A 20799-nucleotide genomic window follows, 5' to 3' on the forward strand; every position below is an offset into this window, starting at 1 on the left:
CACAGCACTTCGTCCAACTACACACACTCTTAAACAACAGTATAAACTCCAACACTTATCTATTAGAGGAATCTATAGATCCTCCCCCTATGCCCTACACATAGATCACACATTACACTCACAAGTATCACCTTGAGACAACCAAGTCTCACCACTTAGTCCCCAGGTTAACCTTCATCTTCTACCCTATTACAGGGGTTTTCCAATCAGTACTACTAATGCTACCACCAATATCAGATACCCTCTGAGCTATAAACATGAGTGATCCTCTGTAATTACCCAAATTACAAGACTATAAACTTAGAGCTATAAACAATCCAATACCACCTCAATATCCCAGGGCTATAAACTCCTGATCAGCAGTCAGCGACAAAAAAGGCCCACGCACAATATACACCGCATAAGAGCTATAGACACTAAGCAAAAGAGCTGTAACATTGAAAACTGCAAAACGAGCTATAACCATCTGCTAAATTCATTAGCACATAAGTATATTGTCTATACCACTTCTAGTGCTACCCCCCACTCCCTTTTCTCCTCTCTCCTTCTCTCTAACCTTTATTCCCCCACTATAGGCACCCCAGGTTGCGCCACGGCAGAAACAACAAGCAACACTCAGGGAAAATGGAACACCCGGGTCATCAGTAATGGCAGCAACAACCCCCAGAACACACAGGTCAAACGCAGACGTCCAAGGGATACCCACTAAAAAGGGTCTCTGCCACGGACGTCCTAGTTTACAACAATTGACTGTTAAACAATCCTTTCCAAGAGGAAGCAAGTATGAAAGCTGTCACCCAGTCGCAAAGTGGATCACAGACGCCATGGCGACTATGCTTTTATTAGATCTGCGTCCAATATCCACTAATGCAGCTGGTTTTAGACAGTTACTTGATGTCTTGTGTCCCCTTTACCAAATTCCATCACAACACCATTTTATTAGAAAAGCTATTCCTCACCTCTATCAGAAGGTTTGTAAAAATGTAATTATTGGGCTACAAAATGCCCTCTACCCATTGTACACTTAACCACAGATATGTGGACAAGCGGAACTGGGCAAACTAAAGATTATATGATTGTGACAGCCCACTGGGTTGGTGATTCACCTTCACCAGCAGGGACAGCAGCAGCATGTACCCAAGAACATCACATTTTTCAGAGGAAGCTAATCTGGGTATCATCTGTTTTACTAAGAGGCATATTATTATTATTATTATCGTAGATTTGTAAGGGAAGAGGGCACAGCTGAAACAAGAGGAGCGAGTGTGGTTCAGAGTGGAGATTGGGATAGTTTTGAGGGTGCATTAGTGTGAATTTTGTTATCAAGGATGAGGTCACCTCTAAAAAAGAGATGGGTTTTCAAAGAGCATCTATAGATTTGAAGGCTGTGGGAAAGTCTGATTGAGCGTGTTAGGAAATTCAATAAGTGGGAAGCAGCATAGGAGAAGTCTTGAAGGCAGAAGTGAGAGGTGGTTATCAGAGACGAGACAAGGCGCAGGTCAGAGGTAATACCGCTGACAACCAGTTTGAAAAACTAAGGGATGCCATTGCAACATGGCTTATCCTGCTTGGACTCTCCTGAGGATATGTGATTTCTGATAACGCCACCAATATTGTTAGAGTATTACGGGGGGGGGGGGGGATTTCCATCAAATTCCCTGTTTTGCTCACACAATCAACTTGGTGGTACATAACTTTTAAAAAATTACAATGACATGCAGGAGATGCTGTGTGTCCCGAAATATTTAGGGTCATTTTCAGGATTCTGCAACAGCGTGTAGGAGAATGCAGCAGCTGCAAGAAGAATATAATTTAAGGAGAATGTACTTTAGTCCAGCACAGTGAAGAATACTTTCTATGTTGTGCAAGGTGTTGAAACCACTCGAAGTAGTCACCTGTAAAGAGAGTGCAGACACTGTTAGCCTGAGTCAAGTGATTCCCCTAATTATACTTTTTGAAAAGCAGCAAGAGAAATTGAAGGAGGAAATGAAACAAAGCAATTCCGCTAATTATGTTAGACTTGTAGATGAAGTACTTTATTCGCTCCAACAGGATCCAAGAGTTATCAACATCCCAAAATCGGATCATTACATTTTGGCAACTGTGCTTGATTCTAGGTTTAAGAGCTATGTCTTTTCTCTCTTTCCAACTGACCCAGATCTCAAGAGATGCAATAAGCTCCTGGTCAGCAAGCTGACAGCTCAAGTGGTACATGACACAATGACGTCTCCTCCTTCACTTTTTTCTGGAAATTGCTGCTCGGAAAAAACTTAGCTTTCCCAAGACACCCAGTGGTGATGCAGATGAGTCAGCACAATATTTTGACATTTAGTCTGGTCTAAAAGAATTGCCCAAAAATCGTGACAGCTCTTCTGTAATATGAACTACAAATTCCATGAAGAAGGCCATTACTGGCAAGTACATCACTGTACACAGACTTCTGTGATGGTGGATTCCAGCGGGGATAAATTAGTATTGTTTGAGGATGATGTACACACTGATGAGGGTGAATATGATGACAGTGTAGATTGCAGGTGCTGAGATCTAGCTGAGAGAAGAGAGCTAGCTGATGCTGGTATGATTGGTAATATTTTTGGTAGAATGGCATGTTGGCAATTTTATGTTTTTCTACAGTAAACTTTCACCTTTATTAGAGGTGGTTTTTTCTTTAAAAAGGTACAAGCTTTTTATTTACATTTTTGTTTCCCTGACTTAAAACCACTATGCACTTGAACATAGGCTTTAGCACATGCGGTAGAGGGATTAGTACAGTGTTGGCTAACCTGTGACACTCCCTGTGTCACAGGTTAGCCAACAGTCATGGTTAATATCATCATGACTAAGACTGGAGAGTAACAAGAACAATGGCACCCCTCCTGTTTCTGTATGAGCTATGGCACAGTAGAATGTCACTGGAGACTTTTAAGAACACTGCTACCCCTCCTCTTCCTTTTCTACCTATGACGTTGCCCAACTACACTAGAAACTGCAAAGAACTGTGCTAACCCTTTCTGTGTCCCTCTGTGAAATGGCGCTGAATCCCCATGGAGCGCGGTACTTATAGAATCCAAAACTTGCGAGATCCAACAACGTAACAATGACGTTTAGCCTCGTTTTCAATTCCGAGGGCGCGCGAAAGTACTGAGCCAGCTCGGCTTGGTACTCGGATCTGCTAAGTTTGGGTGTGAGCATCTCTAGTTTTAACTGAACCCAAGTCGAATAACCTGGGAACACCTTTCTGACCACCGTGTATCCGATTCCAACCCAGGAATAACCATTCACACTGTCACACCACTTGGGTTATTCCTGGGTTCATGCCTCTGTGTGAAAGGAGTATAAGTGAAGTAAGGATATCATTAATAAATAAACTTTGTAGGAATGCACCGGAATTGAAATATCAAAAATAATTGATGATCTGTTAAGATGTCATAAAGAAATCAATTCAAGTGCATAACTAGAGATTGCCCTGTACCCTTAAAAATCCTTAAGCCACAAAAGTTTTAGGAAAGTTTGTAGTAATTTATTTGTCTATCATTCCTCAATTTACTGGCAACCCCCTCCAAAATACCAGTCATACATATATACAGTAATTGAGTGGCGAGGGACAAATTCAGTAGATATTGAACAATTTAAAAACTAGATCTTTGTGGCAAAAAAAAGTATGAAATAATCTCAACTCATAGTAAACTAGACTAATACTAATATTTCTAATGTTTTAAAGACACTGTGATGGTTGTATTTGGAGGTGACATGTCAAATATAAGGTCTATAGCACTTGTAGATTGAGTTGGTCTGGCCTGGGCTTTATCGTACAAGTACGCTTATGGAAGAAATGTGAGTACCTGAGCACTTGACAAAGGAAACACACATTGCATGGCCTAGTAGTAGTAGGAAAAAAACAAGGGAATTTTATTCTATCATAAAAAGATACAATGTGGTTTTTTTTTTCTTAAAAAATACAACCAAAATATAATTTACAATTTCCATTAAGAGTCAAGACATTTACAATATTTTTCCTTTACAATGACACACATATAAAGATGAAGATCCTACAGAACGTAAATGGAATGGATGGTATCCACTTTAGCCGGTATACTTTGACATTTTAGGCATTAGGGGTTTTTGAAGTAAATGCAAAGAGTTTACATGCCTAGGGGGAAGGGATGCAATGGTCTGGTGAACAAAGTCCCATCATCCATGTCAGTAGTGCAACATGAAGTTTATTGTTGCTAGTTGTTGTTTCTGTTTGGTTGTATGTCATCACAGCAGACAATCAAAAGCTACTGACCAACCCAACATTTGGATCATTTTTATATTAGATGATAATCTTCAGAGAGATGGGGGTGACATCATACTCAATGTTTGTCTAAATGGGAAATGTTAAGGGTAAGTAACAGACAGACTTCTTTTTAAATGATGGGGCTATGTCCATCATTTTAGTTTCTGAGTATTTCAACAAATCCAGAGGTTTCAGCAGCAGCTTTATTTTAGCTTGTCTTCACAACCTAGCAAATTACATGAAGACTTTCTTTTTAACAATATAGAATAAACATAAAGCTTTAAGAACAGTTAGTGCTTCCAAATCTTGGTGATGATTTGTAATAATGTGTGTTCAGTACTGGTAAAGTTGTTACTTGAATGCAGCTATCTCTATATATAGTATCTTACTGGTGTCCACAGGGGATATGACAACACAGAAATTATGTCATTTGACAGAGTTGAATTTGAAAAATGAAATTACTGTAGTTCAATATGCATTTGTACTACAAACAACTGAGAATAGATATAAGACTACACCAGCAGCTAACAAGGGATCGATTAATGTGTAAGAATGGTGGTGTGTTACTATAGGAAGCAATCATCTCCATTCTATTCTCAGGAAGAAAGTAATCTTGCTCAAAATGCAGCATCTTGCATTATTACAGTCATTATTCACATGTTGTTTTTCAATATTAAACAAATGAATATTTTAAATATTTTACACAGTTCGAATATCCCCCATTGTTTACAAGTAATGTCACAAAAATGATCAAATAAGAAAAAGCATTTTTATTCCATGCAGGAATGAGGAAAAAAAATCCAAAGTCACTGCTTATAAGTTAGTACTGGGATTCTTAGAGAATACATAAGATTTCCATTTAAATTAAAAATAAAAAAAAGTGTCTAGTTTAGAATATCCAAACAAAAAGTTTAAATGTATTTATAAAATAAGTTGTTGTTTTTTTTCTCCTGCAAACTCATCTCCAGCTCAGTAAGAACCCAGGCAAGGCACACAACACTTGACTGCAATACAAACATGATACCTCAACTAGACCAACTGCAGTGTACCATGACATAATGCTCATCTGACATGAGGATAAAAGCACTGCTTTCAATATATCTGAATGCACAGCCGTAGGCCATCCATGACAATATAGACATGTCTCTATATATCTATGAATATATACACCATGCCAAAAGGCACCATTAACCTGTAGACAGCTAAAGACAAAAGGTATTTCTTAAAGTGAAGATTGAGAAATGTTCATTCTTATTGTCTTTTCTATTTCCCACTCTCTAAAAGGGAATGAAGATCAGAATGTGTTCGTCTCCAACTTATGCTATGCAGAGAGACCAATAACTTGGCTATTGTAGTCAGCGGTTTCCATACGCAGAATATATGGAATAATACTATCAATCTGCACGTTTCCAATTAGGCCTGCAAAGAACAGCTCCTCCATAATCGCTGCACTCATTAGTCTCAGGGCTGGCAACCTCAGTAGTAGCCGAGATAGCCTGAAAGTAGAAAGAGATTTTGTATCACAATGTATGCCTAGTATCTCACGGAAACTAAAATGATAAACTTTCAGCTGGCTAATATTAACTTACCGGTAGGTATCATCTGGGTATGTTTTCGTTACATAGTCTTGGAATTCCATGTAGGCTTTTTCTTGGAGCTTTTCAATGTTAGATACATTCTCCAATCCAGGGTGATCTGTGAATATATACTATTATTAATGTATAATATAAACAGAACCTAGTTCTACAAAATGTAAATGTGTATTGATTATCCTTTAAAGTCAAAGAAAAAGACATTTAGTTTTAGACCATAATATTTTGGTTTCAATGACTTCTGCATGCAGCACAGAAATAGCATTAGCGACAACATTATATGAATAATTGTGTGCAGAACCTTGATTTCACAGTGCTGTTAATCTGTGTTTTCTGGCAGGTAGGGCATATGGGTGTAAATATAGCGTGTGAGCACATGATTATTTGTGCAACTAATCCCAGTGATAGTAACATCTTCGGCAGATTTTGCACTCTATAAAATTTTATTTTGAATGCTATATTCTCATTGTTTCGATTTTTTTCCAGTCGAGGTATTGAATACGCTCATAACTCTCAGGAGATTTACATACAACGCTAGAAGACTTCTGGAGATTAAAACTTTTTCCTCTAGTGGAATTCTGTGAAAGGACTTTTAAATTGGTTTCGCCTTCTTCCATATTTTCTATTTTTCATAATTGTTCACATTGTGTGTCAAGTAACTAGCTTAACGAAACAGATGAAAGAAGACTGTTAAAGGATGAGAGGGGAAATTAAGCTGTATATTGTACACATATAGTTTTAAAACAAGCAAAGAACGGCATAATAACATTTCAGCTGTAAAATATAAAATTCATTCTAAATATTTTTAAAAAACAAAGTGTATATACAATATGAAGAACTAATCACAACAGAGGTCACATACCAGGACTGAAGAGGACAATAGCTTTCAGGTAGGCATACTCATAGCCATCTAGACAAAGCCTGACCATGCTGTTGCAGAAGTCCTGCAGTTTGAAGATGTGGTCCATTACCAGCTTTACTTTGTCTTCAGAGAGCTTATCTGCCACAAGATACAGCATGGCAATGTTAATGCAATATTTGGTTTGTTGGATGACCTTACTACTACTAAAACAATAATCTACACAAAGCCACCATTTACATAATCTATTTTAAATAATCACATCTTGATGTATAAAATGTTAAGTGCTGGATACTCTGTACAGTTTAACAAATCTAAAAACAGCAATGCAAAACTTGTGTTACATTCTTGGATCTGTGACTCAATTTTCTTCACATTAAAACATACAGATTTTTCATATATGAGAGACATAAGTACAACACTTGAGAGCATCACTTTATATTTGGTTCTTAATAATGTCAGGGATGGACAAAAGATACTGGGAATAATGTACAATATTCTGTAAAATATATATGTATTAAAGCACATGACTGTGGTAATGGTGTTGGGGACATTCTAATCTGATCACCCTAATGTGCATTCGCATGCTCAGTGGTCCGGCTCCATATGGGCCCTCTGATGGTTAACAACAATTAGAGGAAAAGTGGCAGTGCTTATTTATTGTGACCGGTGTGGAGGTGATCGTAGCAGGCACATGACAGATTGCAGGACACACAGGGTCATCTACTAGCTATTCAGCATACTAGGTGACAAGGTGATAGGTGCAGTGCTGTGATTGTCACACAACCTTATAATGTGATAAGGACAGCAAAAAAAAAAAAATCTGTCTCCAAGATCAGATTTCATGTTGTGTTTTGTGCAAACAAAAACATTTTTAATGAACCCCCTACACAAAAAAAGATGTCCGCCTTCTAATGAGATCAGTTAACTATAAATCACTAGGCTTCCTAGAGCTACAAAAACAAATGCAAGACCAGCATGCCTGTAAATGTGGTCGGCAGATTACCCCTATTGGCCTGTGCGTGCAATTATCTTTTGACTTCACTAATATGCCCCTATATCATCTATTTTCCAGTTCTACCCTGACTTTCCATTGTAGCTTTAGAAATACAATATCGCCGTGACCCATCATAGTAAAAGGCTTACACCCCATAGATCATTGGGAGGCACAATGATTATCATTGCTGTCTCAGCACAGGGGCCATGGGTTTGATGCTGACTAAAGCACCATCTGTTGGGTATGGATGTTCTGTGTTTTGCACGGGTTTCCTCCCTGCAATTAACCTCCCAAAACATATTGATAGGCAGTGTTCTCCGCAGCATCTATTTCCCGGGTTTTTACTTGAGACCCGGCTCTTGGAGTCCAACAGAGGCCTATTATAATATAATAAACCATTGTTTGTCCTATTAGAACAAGCACTATTGTGAGCACTACAGCCAGCAGTGTGTGTTAGACCACTGACCACCAGTCTGACCAGTCCTGGCAGGTGTGGGCAATAACCTCCAACATTTTTCAATATTATTGTAAAGTATCACAACTACCCCCACCCAGCTGCTTCCTGACGCCACTCGGCTGTTTATTGATGCCATCCAGCTGGCAAAATTTTCTGGGGAGAACACTGGTAGGTTAATTCACATTTGACTAAATAAGCCCTAGACTATGCATTATAAAGAATTTACATTGTAAGCCCCAATGGGTTACACTGACATGATTGCCTTTGCATTTAAGTCTACCAGCATGTGCAACTATGAGATTTCAAAGCAATAATACAAGAGCAGGCTTCTGCAGTGTCCCAAACCTCCCAACCTCTTCTAGGAAGATGCATGATAGAAAATATCCCCTAATATAGAAACCCAAAGCTAGTAGTCCCTACTAGTAACCAAGTAGCAAATACAGAAGGTACAAAAGAAAGAAGGTCCTTTAAACCAAAAAAAAAAATAACATTATAGAGAAATGTTAAATTTTAATGGTAAAGCTTAAAATATATCAGAGGACCCTGAATGTCTGCACAAACAACATACTGCACTGCCAAAAATTATATACAAGGTTATATACTAAATTGTTAACATGCTAATTACTTGGTACATAAAGGGGTTAGCAACTGTGTACATCTTTTAGTTTTTACCTCTACAAACAGTCTGCAAAGAACTTTATTATACATTTGTAAATGTAATAAACTGTACATACACAAATCAATCAATTTATTACTATCACTAAAGAATGTTTAGATGTTATAAAGAAGTTAATTGAACCCAGAAACCTATCTAAATATGTATGTAGTCAATGAATAAGAAAATTTCATGCATACAACGGGCATGACCCAGCAATCATTTAGTTGATGATTACACTGTTCTCTGTATGTTGGGAATGGAAACAGGGGATCTTACCATGCTGCATGCTGCTGTGCAGGTGATTAACAAATGCTGTTAGTATTGTTGTCACATTCATCACTTGGGAGCACTGAGCAAGACCAAGCGAAAACAGTTCGTTCCAGCAAGCTTTCACTAGAGAGATGCTGACCTCTTGCCTGATAAGAGACACAAATGTTACATCTGTATTAGTATTGAATGGGTTGTAAATATGCTGAAAATTGCAAGTGCATTTTCAGAAGTGAATGGAATCACTGAGACTTTTATATGAACAACTCTGAATGTTACAAAATGCTTTAAAAAGCAGCTTTTATTTTAACCATCATCTTCTTTGAAGTAAAGATATCAGTTATAACCAAGGGAAAATCTAGTAAAAATCCGTTTTGTTCTGCAGTTTAAATCATTTAAAATGGCCATAATGAAATTTTGATATAATCGAACAAACACCATACTCAAGTAAGTAGTGAGGTGTTGCCATTTTGATTATTAAAACAAAAACAATTTTACTAGTGATGTTTTAAGAATTTTACAGTTTTTTCCATTTAGGGCAATGGGCGTTCATTTCAATGTGGTTTCCAGTGTGTGTGTGCTCCATGCAGATACCTCACTGAAATTAATGGGTGTTGAAATAAATAGGAAAGTGCCCACCTGCGTATAATCCTTAGCCAGTCCCAGCACTAGACAGCCTGGGCTGGTTCCCTCAACAACAGGGGAACAAAAAGCATGGGTCCTCCCCCCTGCTAGAGTGGAAATCCATCCCAGACTAGGCTATTACAGGGAATCCTGCACTGTTGCAAGGAAACACACACCATGGCAGGAACCATAGTAGGCTGGTCAAAACTATCCAAAAAACCTCCCACCCTACTGCACCTTGAAAGACTACCAACGCCGTACTGAAATGCTATGGGAATCTTCAAGGCACTACTGGGTTGTGGTTAATGATAAAGATTGAGACCCCTGGAATGTCAATTTTGCCTCCCAAGGGGATTCCAGTAAAATAGTAAAGGCAAGAAATGTGTAAGATAAAAAGTTAATAGACACATATATGATTTATAAAATACATTTTAACTGAGGACTCCCAGAAACCTCCCTTTTACATGACGATTTCTGCAAATTGGGATTTACTAACGTCCCCCTAAATATCAGGTGTTAGTGACAGCCATCATACTCACCCAAGTGCTTGGAAGGAGGGGATGGAGCGGGCCCAGTGCATGGACAGAAATAACAGCCGTGATGCAGACTCACAAATATAGTGTACATTCAGGTATTCAGGCATTGGGGAAGGCATTGTGAGCTAGAAAGATGAAAAGAACTTATTGAGCTCTGTAAAGTGCATTTATTTATTACAAAATGTAGAAAGTAGAATTTTGTTTATAAAAAAAAATGACAATCATATCACTTACATACCTTCTCACATCAGATTTTTCATAATAAATATGATTTTAATAGGAATCAGAATGACAAAAAGGAAGAGGTCTTTAAGCCTAATCTATTACATCCCTATGTCCTACATTCATGTCAGTCAAGGTTCACTGGACACATGCCACATTTAATTTAGAAATTAAAAATATACACATAATATACTTGTACAAATGTTCCACCTGTTTCTAAAAGAAGGCTGTTAAAAATATTTCTTAAAAGTTGTTGTATGAATAAGAAATAACTTTTAAGAAATATTTTTAACAGCCTTCTTTTAGAAGCAGGTGGAACATTTGATACAAGAGACTGATTCATACCTCACTCACACACTAGTAATCTTAATACTAGATCAGCTCAGTATTGTAAAACATATCTAATGGAAGCATCAATCATGGACACCAAATGTTTGCTTTCAATTTCTAATGTATACTAGATAAGTGACAGAATCGGACTGGTTACTATGGGCAGCACTATAGTTTTTCTGTGTACTAGTTTTCATGAATGTCATAAATTATTCTTGGAAAACCTCTTTTAAAGTTAATACATTTCAAAAGAGCACAACCACAACATGAGCACAGAAAACGGAATACAGAGAAACAAGCGGCTATTATCCATTTATAGCCAGGTGCTCCTGAGGGAGTATACAGTCACAGAAAACACATATTTGGGATTGTCAGTACATATAGGAAAACAATATGTTCTGTCATGAAACAAACTGATTTGCAATGTAAACCCATTTTAGTTTGAGAGAAAAAGAAAGTTCAGTCATGTCGTTTGTGTATTTCTTCACAGGCATACATGAAATGTACATAAACCATAATTTGTCTAAACCACAAAACATCTTGGCGATGCCGGAGGACAGGTTTGAAATGTGCTATCCAAACAGTAATGAATGGATATGACATGGAAAATAAGCAGTGGCAAACATTACCCTGAAGGATATGTGGGAATCACTGAGAAGTGGCCCTTCAATCTCAACAACACTGATGTCTTGGAAGAGGTTGGAATTGGATTTTATGCTCTCTGACGAACTCTGGGCAGAGCTTTCAGATGGGTTCAGAGCTTTTGCCAGTGTATCAAAGGCTCTAAAATACAAAATAAGTAACCATTTCTAAAATTATGTAAGTAACAGGCTAAATAAAGTATTTGGAAGTGAACAGTTCAGCGTAAACAGAAGTGCCAAAAGCAGATTTGTTAGTTAGGAATAATTACTTTTATGCTTTCAATCTTAGTTTTCCTAATATGTAAGGAGAAAATCATAAAGGTGGTACCTGGTGACTTCACTGCTTGACTGATTGTCCTGTGTATCCTCTGAAAGCGATGCATCTCCATTACTTAAACTTTCAATTATAGACAACTCTGTGCTTGACTGAGATAAGTCTTTTGATTTATTAAGATTTGCCAGTGTTGTGACAACATTAGCCAAAGTGCTTAGATCTCCCTGACAGGCTTCCATCTGATAATAAATACACAGAGAACTGATTGTATAAGAAAATAAAGACAACACAAAGACGCATATTCAATTAGGTTTCCGGTCCGCGTTACAGCAGGAAGTGCGCAGATTTTCCTATGCAACCCTATGGGGTGTGCATGAAAATCCACGTTATTGCGGTACCGTGGATTGACTTTGTGGCCCATTCCGGCACGTTACCGCGGAGCAGAAACCTAATTGAATATGCCCCTTACACTCTTTTTTGTACATCTTTATAAATTTACAACTTTTGCAGCAATCATATACATTTCTCTAAAAGAATACTTTTTCTATGTTCAAAAATTAAATGATCAAAACACATAGTTTGTGAGTAAACATTAAAGTAAACCCAGAGGCAAAAGAGAACCATCACCATTTTTAGTGTGTTCACAGCTTTAAGGAGCTTCACAATTTAATATCATAAATGCTGGCATTTTAAACCTCACTACAAAATGCTGTTCTTAAAACATTTTGGAGTAACCACTATCTAATTATCTGCTACTGTCAGAACTAATACATTTAGTGGAAACTGGATATAATGGACAATCCAGTCTTCCCTGACCATTCCACTGACCCAGGTCTCTACTAGTTTCTCACTGGATTTCCCTTAAGAGTAGTCCTGTTGTCTTTACCATGAAGTGTCAAAGCAATAAAGTTTATTAATGCATAAGCACCTGGCACTTCTGCATTCTGAAGACCACATTTTGTTTTAATCCTGTTTACAACAATAATGGTGTCCCGGGAACCAAATGGCATCAGGATTACATGCTAGTGAGAGCCAGGGTTCTCTGATCACTGATATATGGTGCAGGAACCTCAGGTCCTTATGCAATGCCTGCAATCACAGTAGTTCTGCCACTATCAATAATATATATGTATGCGGTCACACACATTTATAATTTTTTGCTGCAGCTGCCAGGAAGACTCAGGACATGCAAACCAAACCTCTGTCCAGGTATGCAAAAATGTTTATACTGCTGCTAGCTGCAGCAGCTCTGCAGCCAAATGAGCTAATCTGAAAGGAGCTTTTACCTTGGGTTATGGCGGTGTGAGGTGGTGCAGTCCTCCCACCTGCTATTTAATATTTGAGTGGGTGTTATATTCATGGGGACAACCCCATTATGCAAATTCACTATAGTATTAAATGTATTATTATAACTGCAAACTCCTCCCTTAGTTCTATACTCTTGGCATAACGGCCTGCACAGCTTGTGAATGTGAGCTTGAGAGAGCCAGGGGTTTGGAGAGCTGCCACAGCTGCACTGTAGTTTTGGAACCCTCCCCAACCCCCACAAAAAGAATTTCCTGTTTTTAAAAACTAGAAGATCTGAAGTTCTAAATATGCCAATGAGCTTTCATTTATTTATTAAAAGTGGTTCTTGTGAATGGAGGGTCTATTTATTGTAACCAAGTAAATCATTGTGTGACTGGAAATAACCTCAAATTCTTTATATGCTTTGTGTGTTCAAATGCCTAAAATAATGCTGATAATGTTACACCTAAACCAAAGACTGAATTTATAGCAAAATAAGAAGGGAAAAAAGCACCCAAAGCTAATGTCACATGGGCATTTGCTTCCTGCAGCCCTTGTGGTGATAAACAGCTGTATGCCTGGCACACTGCAATGCTTCAGCTCTGACACACATCCCCTTCACTGCCTATCTAACCGAGCAACCCTGTGTGAAATCTAGATTTTTGGGACAAAAGACTAACCTTGTCATGTGTTATGAGTATGGGCTCACTTTTAATTCCAGAAGGCTGTATGTTCACTAACATTCCAGGGTCCAACAAACTCGTAGACCTGAAAAAAAACATTTTACACAGACACACTGTAAAAATAAATTGGTTTGTTTTTCTTTATGGTATACTTGGTTGTACAAACCTAACTTATAGTTTCCAACAAGGCACTGAATATTCTTAACTACAGAATGTGTATGGGTATTATGAGGCTGGGAGCTTAACTTAATTCACAGTAATGACTGATGTATTCTATGAGCTAAAGAGAGATTTGAGAGATAATCACATGTTCAAAGATAGGTGCAGAAGATCTAAATACAGCGCAAACAGAAAATATAGCATTGTGAAAGACACATTTCTTCTACTGTCACCAAGAGGCAGATAATGTTACAACTGAACTGTTTTTACAAGCTGATGAAACTCTAGAGTTTTAGACCCAAGTAATATTCAGAATTCTGCTGCTTAATTTCTGGCTTTTTCATTTGTTTTGCACACAACACCACCCAACAAGCAGATAGGTGCATGTACAGCTATTATTAAATAATATAGCTTAACAGAAATACTTATTAAAAGCACACCTTACGGGTTTGTTGTCCGTTACAAATGTAGTTGTTGCGGCAAGAGGACTACGCAAATCCTTTCTAATGTAGATCTTTTCTGTTGAGGCTGCGCAATTGGAGGATTTTTCTCTGGAGACCTCAATGGGCTTTCTCTCACACTGCACAGCTGTAAAGGTTCAGGAGTGTTTATCTCAGGTTCATTGGACATTAAACATTCCAAGGTGACGCATGAACACACTGTACTATAAATGTATATGTCACTATTTGTAATCTTCCCAATTGTACTGCGGGTAGGACTATGTGTGGAGCTCTATACATATATAAAGAAGAATAAGTGCAAATTGCAAAGTAATATACTATCATGTTCACAAAACATAGCATGTGTCAAGCCGGATAAAGTATAACAGATAAACAGAACAACTTTATACTTTCCCAGTAGGCTTGTACACACCGATAACACTACAAAATGTGGAGTAAACCTTTTAACTATGATTTGAAGTGCATGCTTCAACAAATTTTATAGTTCCCAAATGTCTGTGTACTCTAAGCAAACTACAGTTTGGTTGAAATAGATGCTTTAATTTTTGTTCTGAGTAACATTATTACTAGTAATTGATTTCTCCAAAATTGATACTATTCAACTATGGATGCATAAACATATGTACCACATATTTTAGGATACATCAAAGAATAACTATATATCAATAGTTGCTTCCAATTACAACAGCTAAAGGGCATATTTGACTCTAAATTAAGTCTGAATGTATTGAACTATTCAAGCTTACAGCAGTCAATTACTTCTGGAATTGATTGATCCTCTTCTATTGACATGCTATTTTTGGATCACTATTTATCATGCACCAGTGGTTAGCATGTCACATTTATAATAAATGTTTTTAATGTGTGTGTTACAATAGGAGGCCACAACTTCTGTTGACAGTTCAAGCAAATGGCTTTCCTTTTTTCTAGTCTTTAAAAGCCGTAGGCTGGCAGCTCCTATCAGGTAATGGTGAGTCATTACTGAATCTCAGAGACATATTGTAAGGTGCTGGGCTCATAGATATTGTACATAAATTATTGTACACATTCATGCAGGGTGGATCCTACCAAACAAAATTAGTTTATAAAATACAAGCAATAAGATTTTAAAGACTGAGGCCAGAGAAAAGCCTTGGTAGCCACTCTAATAAACTGTGAACTGCTGATTGGAAAGCACTGCTCTAGTCCATTATACTAAAATTAGGAAAAAACTGCTGTTATGGATGTGAGATACATCAGTAGTATGTTAGATGTCAGACACTTATGGTACATCAGAATAAGTAAATACTCACAATCTTGCTTCATTCCAAGTGCAATACACCTTTGCAGCCGGCAGTACTGACATCGGTTACGGTAGTGTTTGTTGATGACACAATCCTTCGATCCTCTGCAAGTGTATACCAAGTTTTTTCTAATGCTTCTTTTAAAGAAACCTTTGCAGCCCTCGCATGTTACTGCTCCATAATGACGCCCTGGAAGATTATAAAATGGAAGCATGAACAGAGTTGTTCACTGGAAGCTAGTACTATGGCTTTGACCAATAATAACCTTTTTTATTTGGGACAGAGAGGCTGAACGTCAGCTTTCAATCTCTATTCATTAAAGGTCTAACTGCTAACAGTTGTTCTCTCAAGACTTCTCAAAACTTATACTTTCAAAATGACATTCTTCATTTAAAAGCATTTCTGTGTGTGTGAGAGAAAAAGAAATTAAGCAGGATCATGGTGAGTGACACAAAGTAGCAAGGCATCTTTGCTCCACTACTTGGTAAGAACCCTTGGTTAGATAAACAGACATAAATAACTAGCGCCATATTCAACAGAATGGATGCTTCCGAAGGACAGCTTGCAGATGGTAAAAGGAATTCACAGCCCATATTGTTCAAAACATGCAATTTGGAAAGTTTTTAGGAAGAAAAAGAATCAAAGCAGCTCAAACAAGCAAGGTGCTACGAAAAAATGAAGAGGTTTTTCAATTACTGGTAAATCCATTTTCCAAACACAATCAATAGAATCTAGTCAATGCAACTACCAGGCTGTGTACGAGCTCCCAGAGAGCTAAAAGCAAACATCACTCTATTCATGTGAAATACACAAAGCTGTGATTACTATTCCCCAATGAGGATGGGGTACAAATACAATATTGGGAGTGGACATGGAGGGAAAGTCCATGGCATGTCACACACACCCAAATGCAAAATCCTCTTAAAAGACAAATAAAATACATTTCTCTTTCCTGCCATTGGGGGACACTGCGAGACAATGGGGTATAGTAGTGGGTGTGTAGGCACTTATCAACTTCTTTGATCTCTACTCCCCTCCTCTACTATGCCCCTCCTCTCCTGTAGATACCTCAGTTTTTTTAAAGTGTTCGGTTCTCGGGGAATCGAGCCTGAGCATCTCTAATATATATATATATATATATATATATATATATACATACATATACATACACAAGTATATATCACATACATACCACTTATATAAAATTATCAAATATAGATTTATTTTGACTCGCACCCATGTGGGATGTAAAAACCCAAGCCAGAAATTATAAGTGGCTAGTGACAAGTAGAGAGATTCTCCATATAGTGATATTGACTTTTATTGCAGCTTCAACTAAACTTTATTGAAATTAGTTGAAACTAAAATCAAGTTATGTACACATACCTGAAGCTTTATCTCCACACACCACACAAAGGTCTACTACTGGTTTGTTTAAATTCTGGTCAATACACTGGGCATCTGATAGGATCTGAAACAATAATAATAATAATAATAATAATAATAATAATACGCAATGAATAGAAACATTTTGGAAAATAAAGTTCTTTAACAGTAAAATTATGGAAAGCCATTTTGACTGATAAAAAGTAGAATGCAAATACTAATAAATGGGAGTTGCCAGTAAATAAAAAAATTAAATTATATATATATATATATATATATATATATATATATATATATATATATATACATATATATATACATATATACACATACAAGTTAACCCGTGCATGATACTCATGCATTCTAGTCAAATCAAGCTACTTAAGGTCTTAAAAAGGTTCTTGTCATGCATTTGGGCCTAGCCCAGGCCTCCTCAGGGGAAGAGTTTTACTTCCCGACGCAAGCGGCCTTTTTAATGTGTGTTCATGAGGTAAAATTACCTCACGAAAATGAGTTTGACCCCTCAACTCGTAAATTTAGCCTTTACTACCCCTTCCACGGGGGGAAGGGGGGATGATGGAAGTTAACTGACTTGACTATTCAAATTTTTTTGTCAAATAATGTCAGTATACCAAATTTCAGGTTAATTGGATGAGCCCTTTCTGAGAAAATAGTTTTTTCCACACACAGACAGACAGACGCCACTAAGCATTTATATATTAGATCTAACATATAAATGTCTAGTGGCGTGTGTTAGTCTGTCTGCCTGTGTAAAAAATAAAAACAAGCTGCAGCGCCACCTGCTGGGCAGAGTTATACACTGACCTACTAAATTCTTAGGGGCATATTCAATTAGCTTTTGGATTCGCGGCAATGCGCCGGAACAGCCGCGAAACGTAATACACGGTACCGCAATAACGTGGATTTTCGTTCGCAGCCCATAGGGCGGTACCGTAATACCCGCAAGAACGCGCACTTTTCGCGGTAACGCGCGTTACCGCGAATCCAAAAGCTAATTGAATATGCCCCTTAGTGTGTGTGCAAAAAAAAATTCAGAAAGGGATGAAATTTGGTATACTAAGATGTTTTTAATTTGTTCATTTAATTTGTTAATTGTTAAAAGTGTTTATAAAGATTTAAAAAAAATATATATCTATTTCTTGAAGGAGAAGTGACAGTTGGGAGTGGTTGGTGGTTGCCGGGGGTGACAGTGGGGAGTGGTTGGTGGTTGCCGGGGGTGACAGAGTGAGAGGAGTGTGATACTCAGGACCGCTGAGAGAGATCCCTGTGTCTGGATAGACATCTGGATAGATGTGGCAAAGCAAATGAAGGATGAGGTGATGGAGAAGAATGATGAGGTGATGACATGTGGACAAAACCACGTTAAAAAAGGGGCGCTTGCGTCGGGAAGTAACGCTCTTCCCCTGAGGAGGTCTGGGCTAGGGCCCAAATGCATGACAAGAACTTTTTTAACACCTTAAGTAGCTTGATTTGACTAGAACGCATGAGTATCATGCACGGGTTAACTTGTAATAATGGGATTTTTATACTTACGTAAAATCCGTTTCTCTTAATCTGTTGGGGGCACCGGGAGCTTGGGGGTATAGGGTAGAGCAGGCGAATGCTGGCACTTTAACTTTTAGTTACCTAAAACTCTGGCTCCACCCCCTCTATACCCCACCTCCTGCTAGAGGCCAGTCTATGTTTAACCAAGCCCGCAGAAAGGGAGATAGAGAGAACCAAAGAAAAGAGAATAAACTTAACACATGACATTCTCTTAACAATCAAACAACATGTCAAACAGAAGGAAAAACCAGAGCGTTAAGGGTGGGCGCCCGGTGTCCCCCAACGGATTAAGAGAAACGGATTTTATGTAAGTATAAAAACCCCATTTTCTCTGACATCCTTGGGGGACACCGGGACCTTGGGGACATCCCAAAGCTGTATCACGGGAGGGAACGCTCAGAAGAAACGGCCCGAAGCACCTTTCTCCCGAAACACATTAAATCTGTAAAACTTTGTGAAAGTGTGTACAGAAGACCACGTGGCCGCTTTACACAACTGTTCACTGGAGGCACCATGGCGTGCCGCCCAGGAAGCACTTACAGATCTTGTAGAATGCGCCCGCAGATTAGCAGGGACAGGCTCCCCAGCCCCATTGTAAGCCTGGCGGATAACAGCCGTAATCCACCTAGCAATGGTCACCTTAGAAGCTGGCCAGCCTCTTTTGTGAGCATCGTAAAGAATAAAAAGATCCTCAGTTTTACGAAACTTCTGCGATCTTTTGACATAAATTCTCAAGGCACGAACCACATCAAGATAACGGATAGAATCATCTTGATTAGAAGACGAGGAATCAGTTAGAGCCGGGATGACAATATCCTGATTCAGATGAAACTTAGAAACAACCTTTGGAAGGAAAGATGGCTTAGTTCGAAGAACTGCCCTATCCTCATGAAAAACTAGCAGAGGAGACTTACAAGACAAAGCTGCAAGCTCTGAAACTCTGCGTGCCGTTGAAATGGCTAAAAGAAAAACCGTTTTCAAAGTAAGAAATTTGAAATCTACTGAATTCAAAGGCTCAAATGGAGGATGCTGTAAAGCCCTCAAAACCAAATTCAAATCCCATGGTGAAACCGGAGGAATATAAGGAGGCTGAACATGAAGAACACCCTGAATGAAAGTCTGCACATCAGGTATGACAGCAAGTTTTATCTGAAAGAAAATTGAAAGAGCCGACACCTGTCCCTTAAGAGAACTAAGACGCAAACCTGCATCCAAGCCATCCTGCAGGAACCTCAGTAACCTGGCCAGACGAAAAGAAGATGTAGGATACCCCTTCTTTTCGCACCAACCAATATATGTCCTCCAAACCCGATGATATATTTTGGCTGAAGACGGCTTTCGAGCACGAAGCATGGTCTGAACCACCCGTCTCGAAAAACCCTTAGCTCTTAAGATCCTGGCTTCAACAGCCACGCCGTTAAAGCCAGACGATGCAAACCCTGATGACAAAAGGGACCCTGAGTTAGAAGATCTGGGCGAATTGGCAACCGCCACGACCGACCTCCTGCCGTGAAGAGCACGTCGGTGTACCAAGCTCTGCGCGGCCAATCCGGCGCTACCAGAAGCACTGGAACACCCTCTCTCTTCACCTTTTGCAGTACTCGAGGAAGCATAGCTATCGGAGGAGAAAGGTACACTAAGCGGTACTTCCAAGGAACCGACATAGTGTCTACCGCGACTGCCCCGGGATCTCTTGCACGGGAACAGTAGTGGAGCACTTTGTGATTCAACCGGGATGCCATCATGTCGACATCCAGTTGACCCCATTTCATCACCAACTGTTGAAACACCTCCGGATGGAGAGACCATTCCCCTGGGTGTAGAGTCTGCCGACTTAGAAAGTCTCCCTCCCAATTTTCTATTCCGGGAATGAACACGGCCATGATTGCCGAAACGTGAGCTTCTGCCCACAGAAATATCCTGCAAGTCTCCCTCATGGCCAGAGGACTCCTGGTGCCTCCCTGATGATTTAGATAAGCCACTGCTGTGACATTGTCTGATTGGATCTTTACTGGCTTTCCCTGCAGCAAATGTTGCGCACTTTTTAGAGCGTGAAACACTGCGCGCAGTTCCAAGACATTGATTGGAAGCTTGGACTCCTTCTGAGTCCAAAGTCCCTGAAACTGAGCCTGAAGACATACAGCCCCCCAACCCCGAAGGCTGGCGTCTGTTGTAATTAGAATACAATCCCAAATGGAGAACAAGCGACCCCTGGAGAGATTCTGCCTGTGTAACCAC

The 20799-nt window shown here is 38.9% G+C and overlaps 1 protein-coding gene across 2 annotated transcripts in view; it reads right to left on the minus strand.

Annotated features, from left to right (window-relative positions):
- Positions 1 to 3498: 3498 nt before the first annotated feature.
- Positions 3499 to 20799, minus strand: part of NR2C1 (nuclear receptor subfamily 2 group C member 1) — a 32567-nt gene continuing 15266 nt past the window's right edge. For both annotated transcript variants that reach the window (XM_075209410.1, XM_075209411.1), the window contains exons 5-15: positions 16996 to 17080; positions 15619 to 15798; positions 14306 to 14453; positions 13704 to 13791; positions 11791 to 11975; positions 11451 to 11604; positions 10273 to 10394; positions 9119 to 9258; positions 6734 to 6871; positions 5869 to 5974; positions 3499 to 5775 (exon numbers count right to left, since the gene is read on the minus strand). In XM_075209410.1, the coding sequence (XP_075065511.1) occupies positions 5601 to 5775; positions 5869 to 5974; positions 6734 to 6871; positions 9119 to 9258; positions 10273 to 10394; positions 11451 to 11604; positions 11791 to 11975; positions 13704 to 13791; positions 14306 to 14453; positions 15619 to 15798; positions 16996 to 17080 (1521 nt within the window). In that variant the 3' untranslated portion in view covers positions 3499 to 5600. The remainder of the gene's footprint in view (positions 5776 to 5868; positions 5975 to 6733; positions 6872 to 9118; positions 9259 to 10272; positions 10395 to 11450; positions 11605 to 11790; positions 11976 to 13703; positions 13792 to 14305; positions 14454 to 15618; positions 15799 to 16995; positions 17081 to 20799) is intronic.

The sequence above is a fragment of the Mixophyes fleayi genome, chromosome 4 (genome assembly GCF_038048845.1).
Source record: "Mixophyes fleayi isolate aMixFle1 chromosome 4, aMixFle1.hap1, whole genome shotgun sequence".
Classification (NCBI taxonomy): domain Eukaryota; kingdom Metazoa; phylum Chordata; class Amphibia; order Anura; family Limnodynastidae; genus Mixophyes; species Mixophyes fleayi.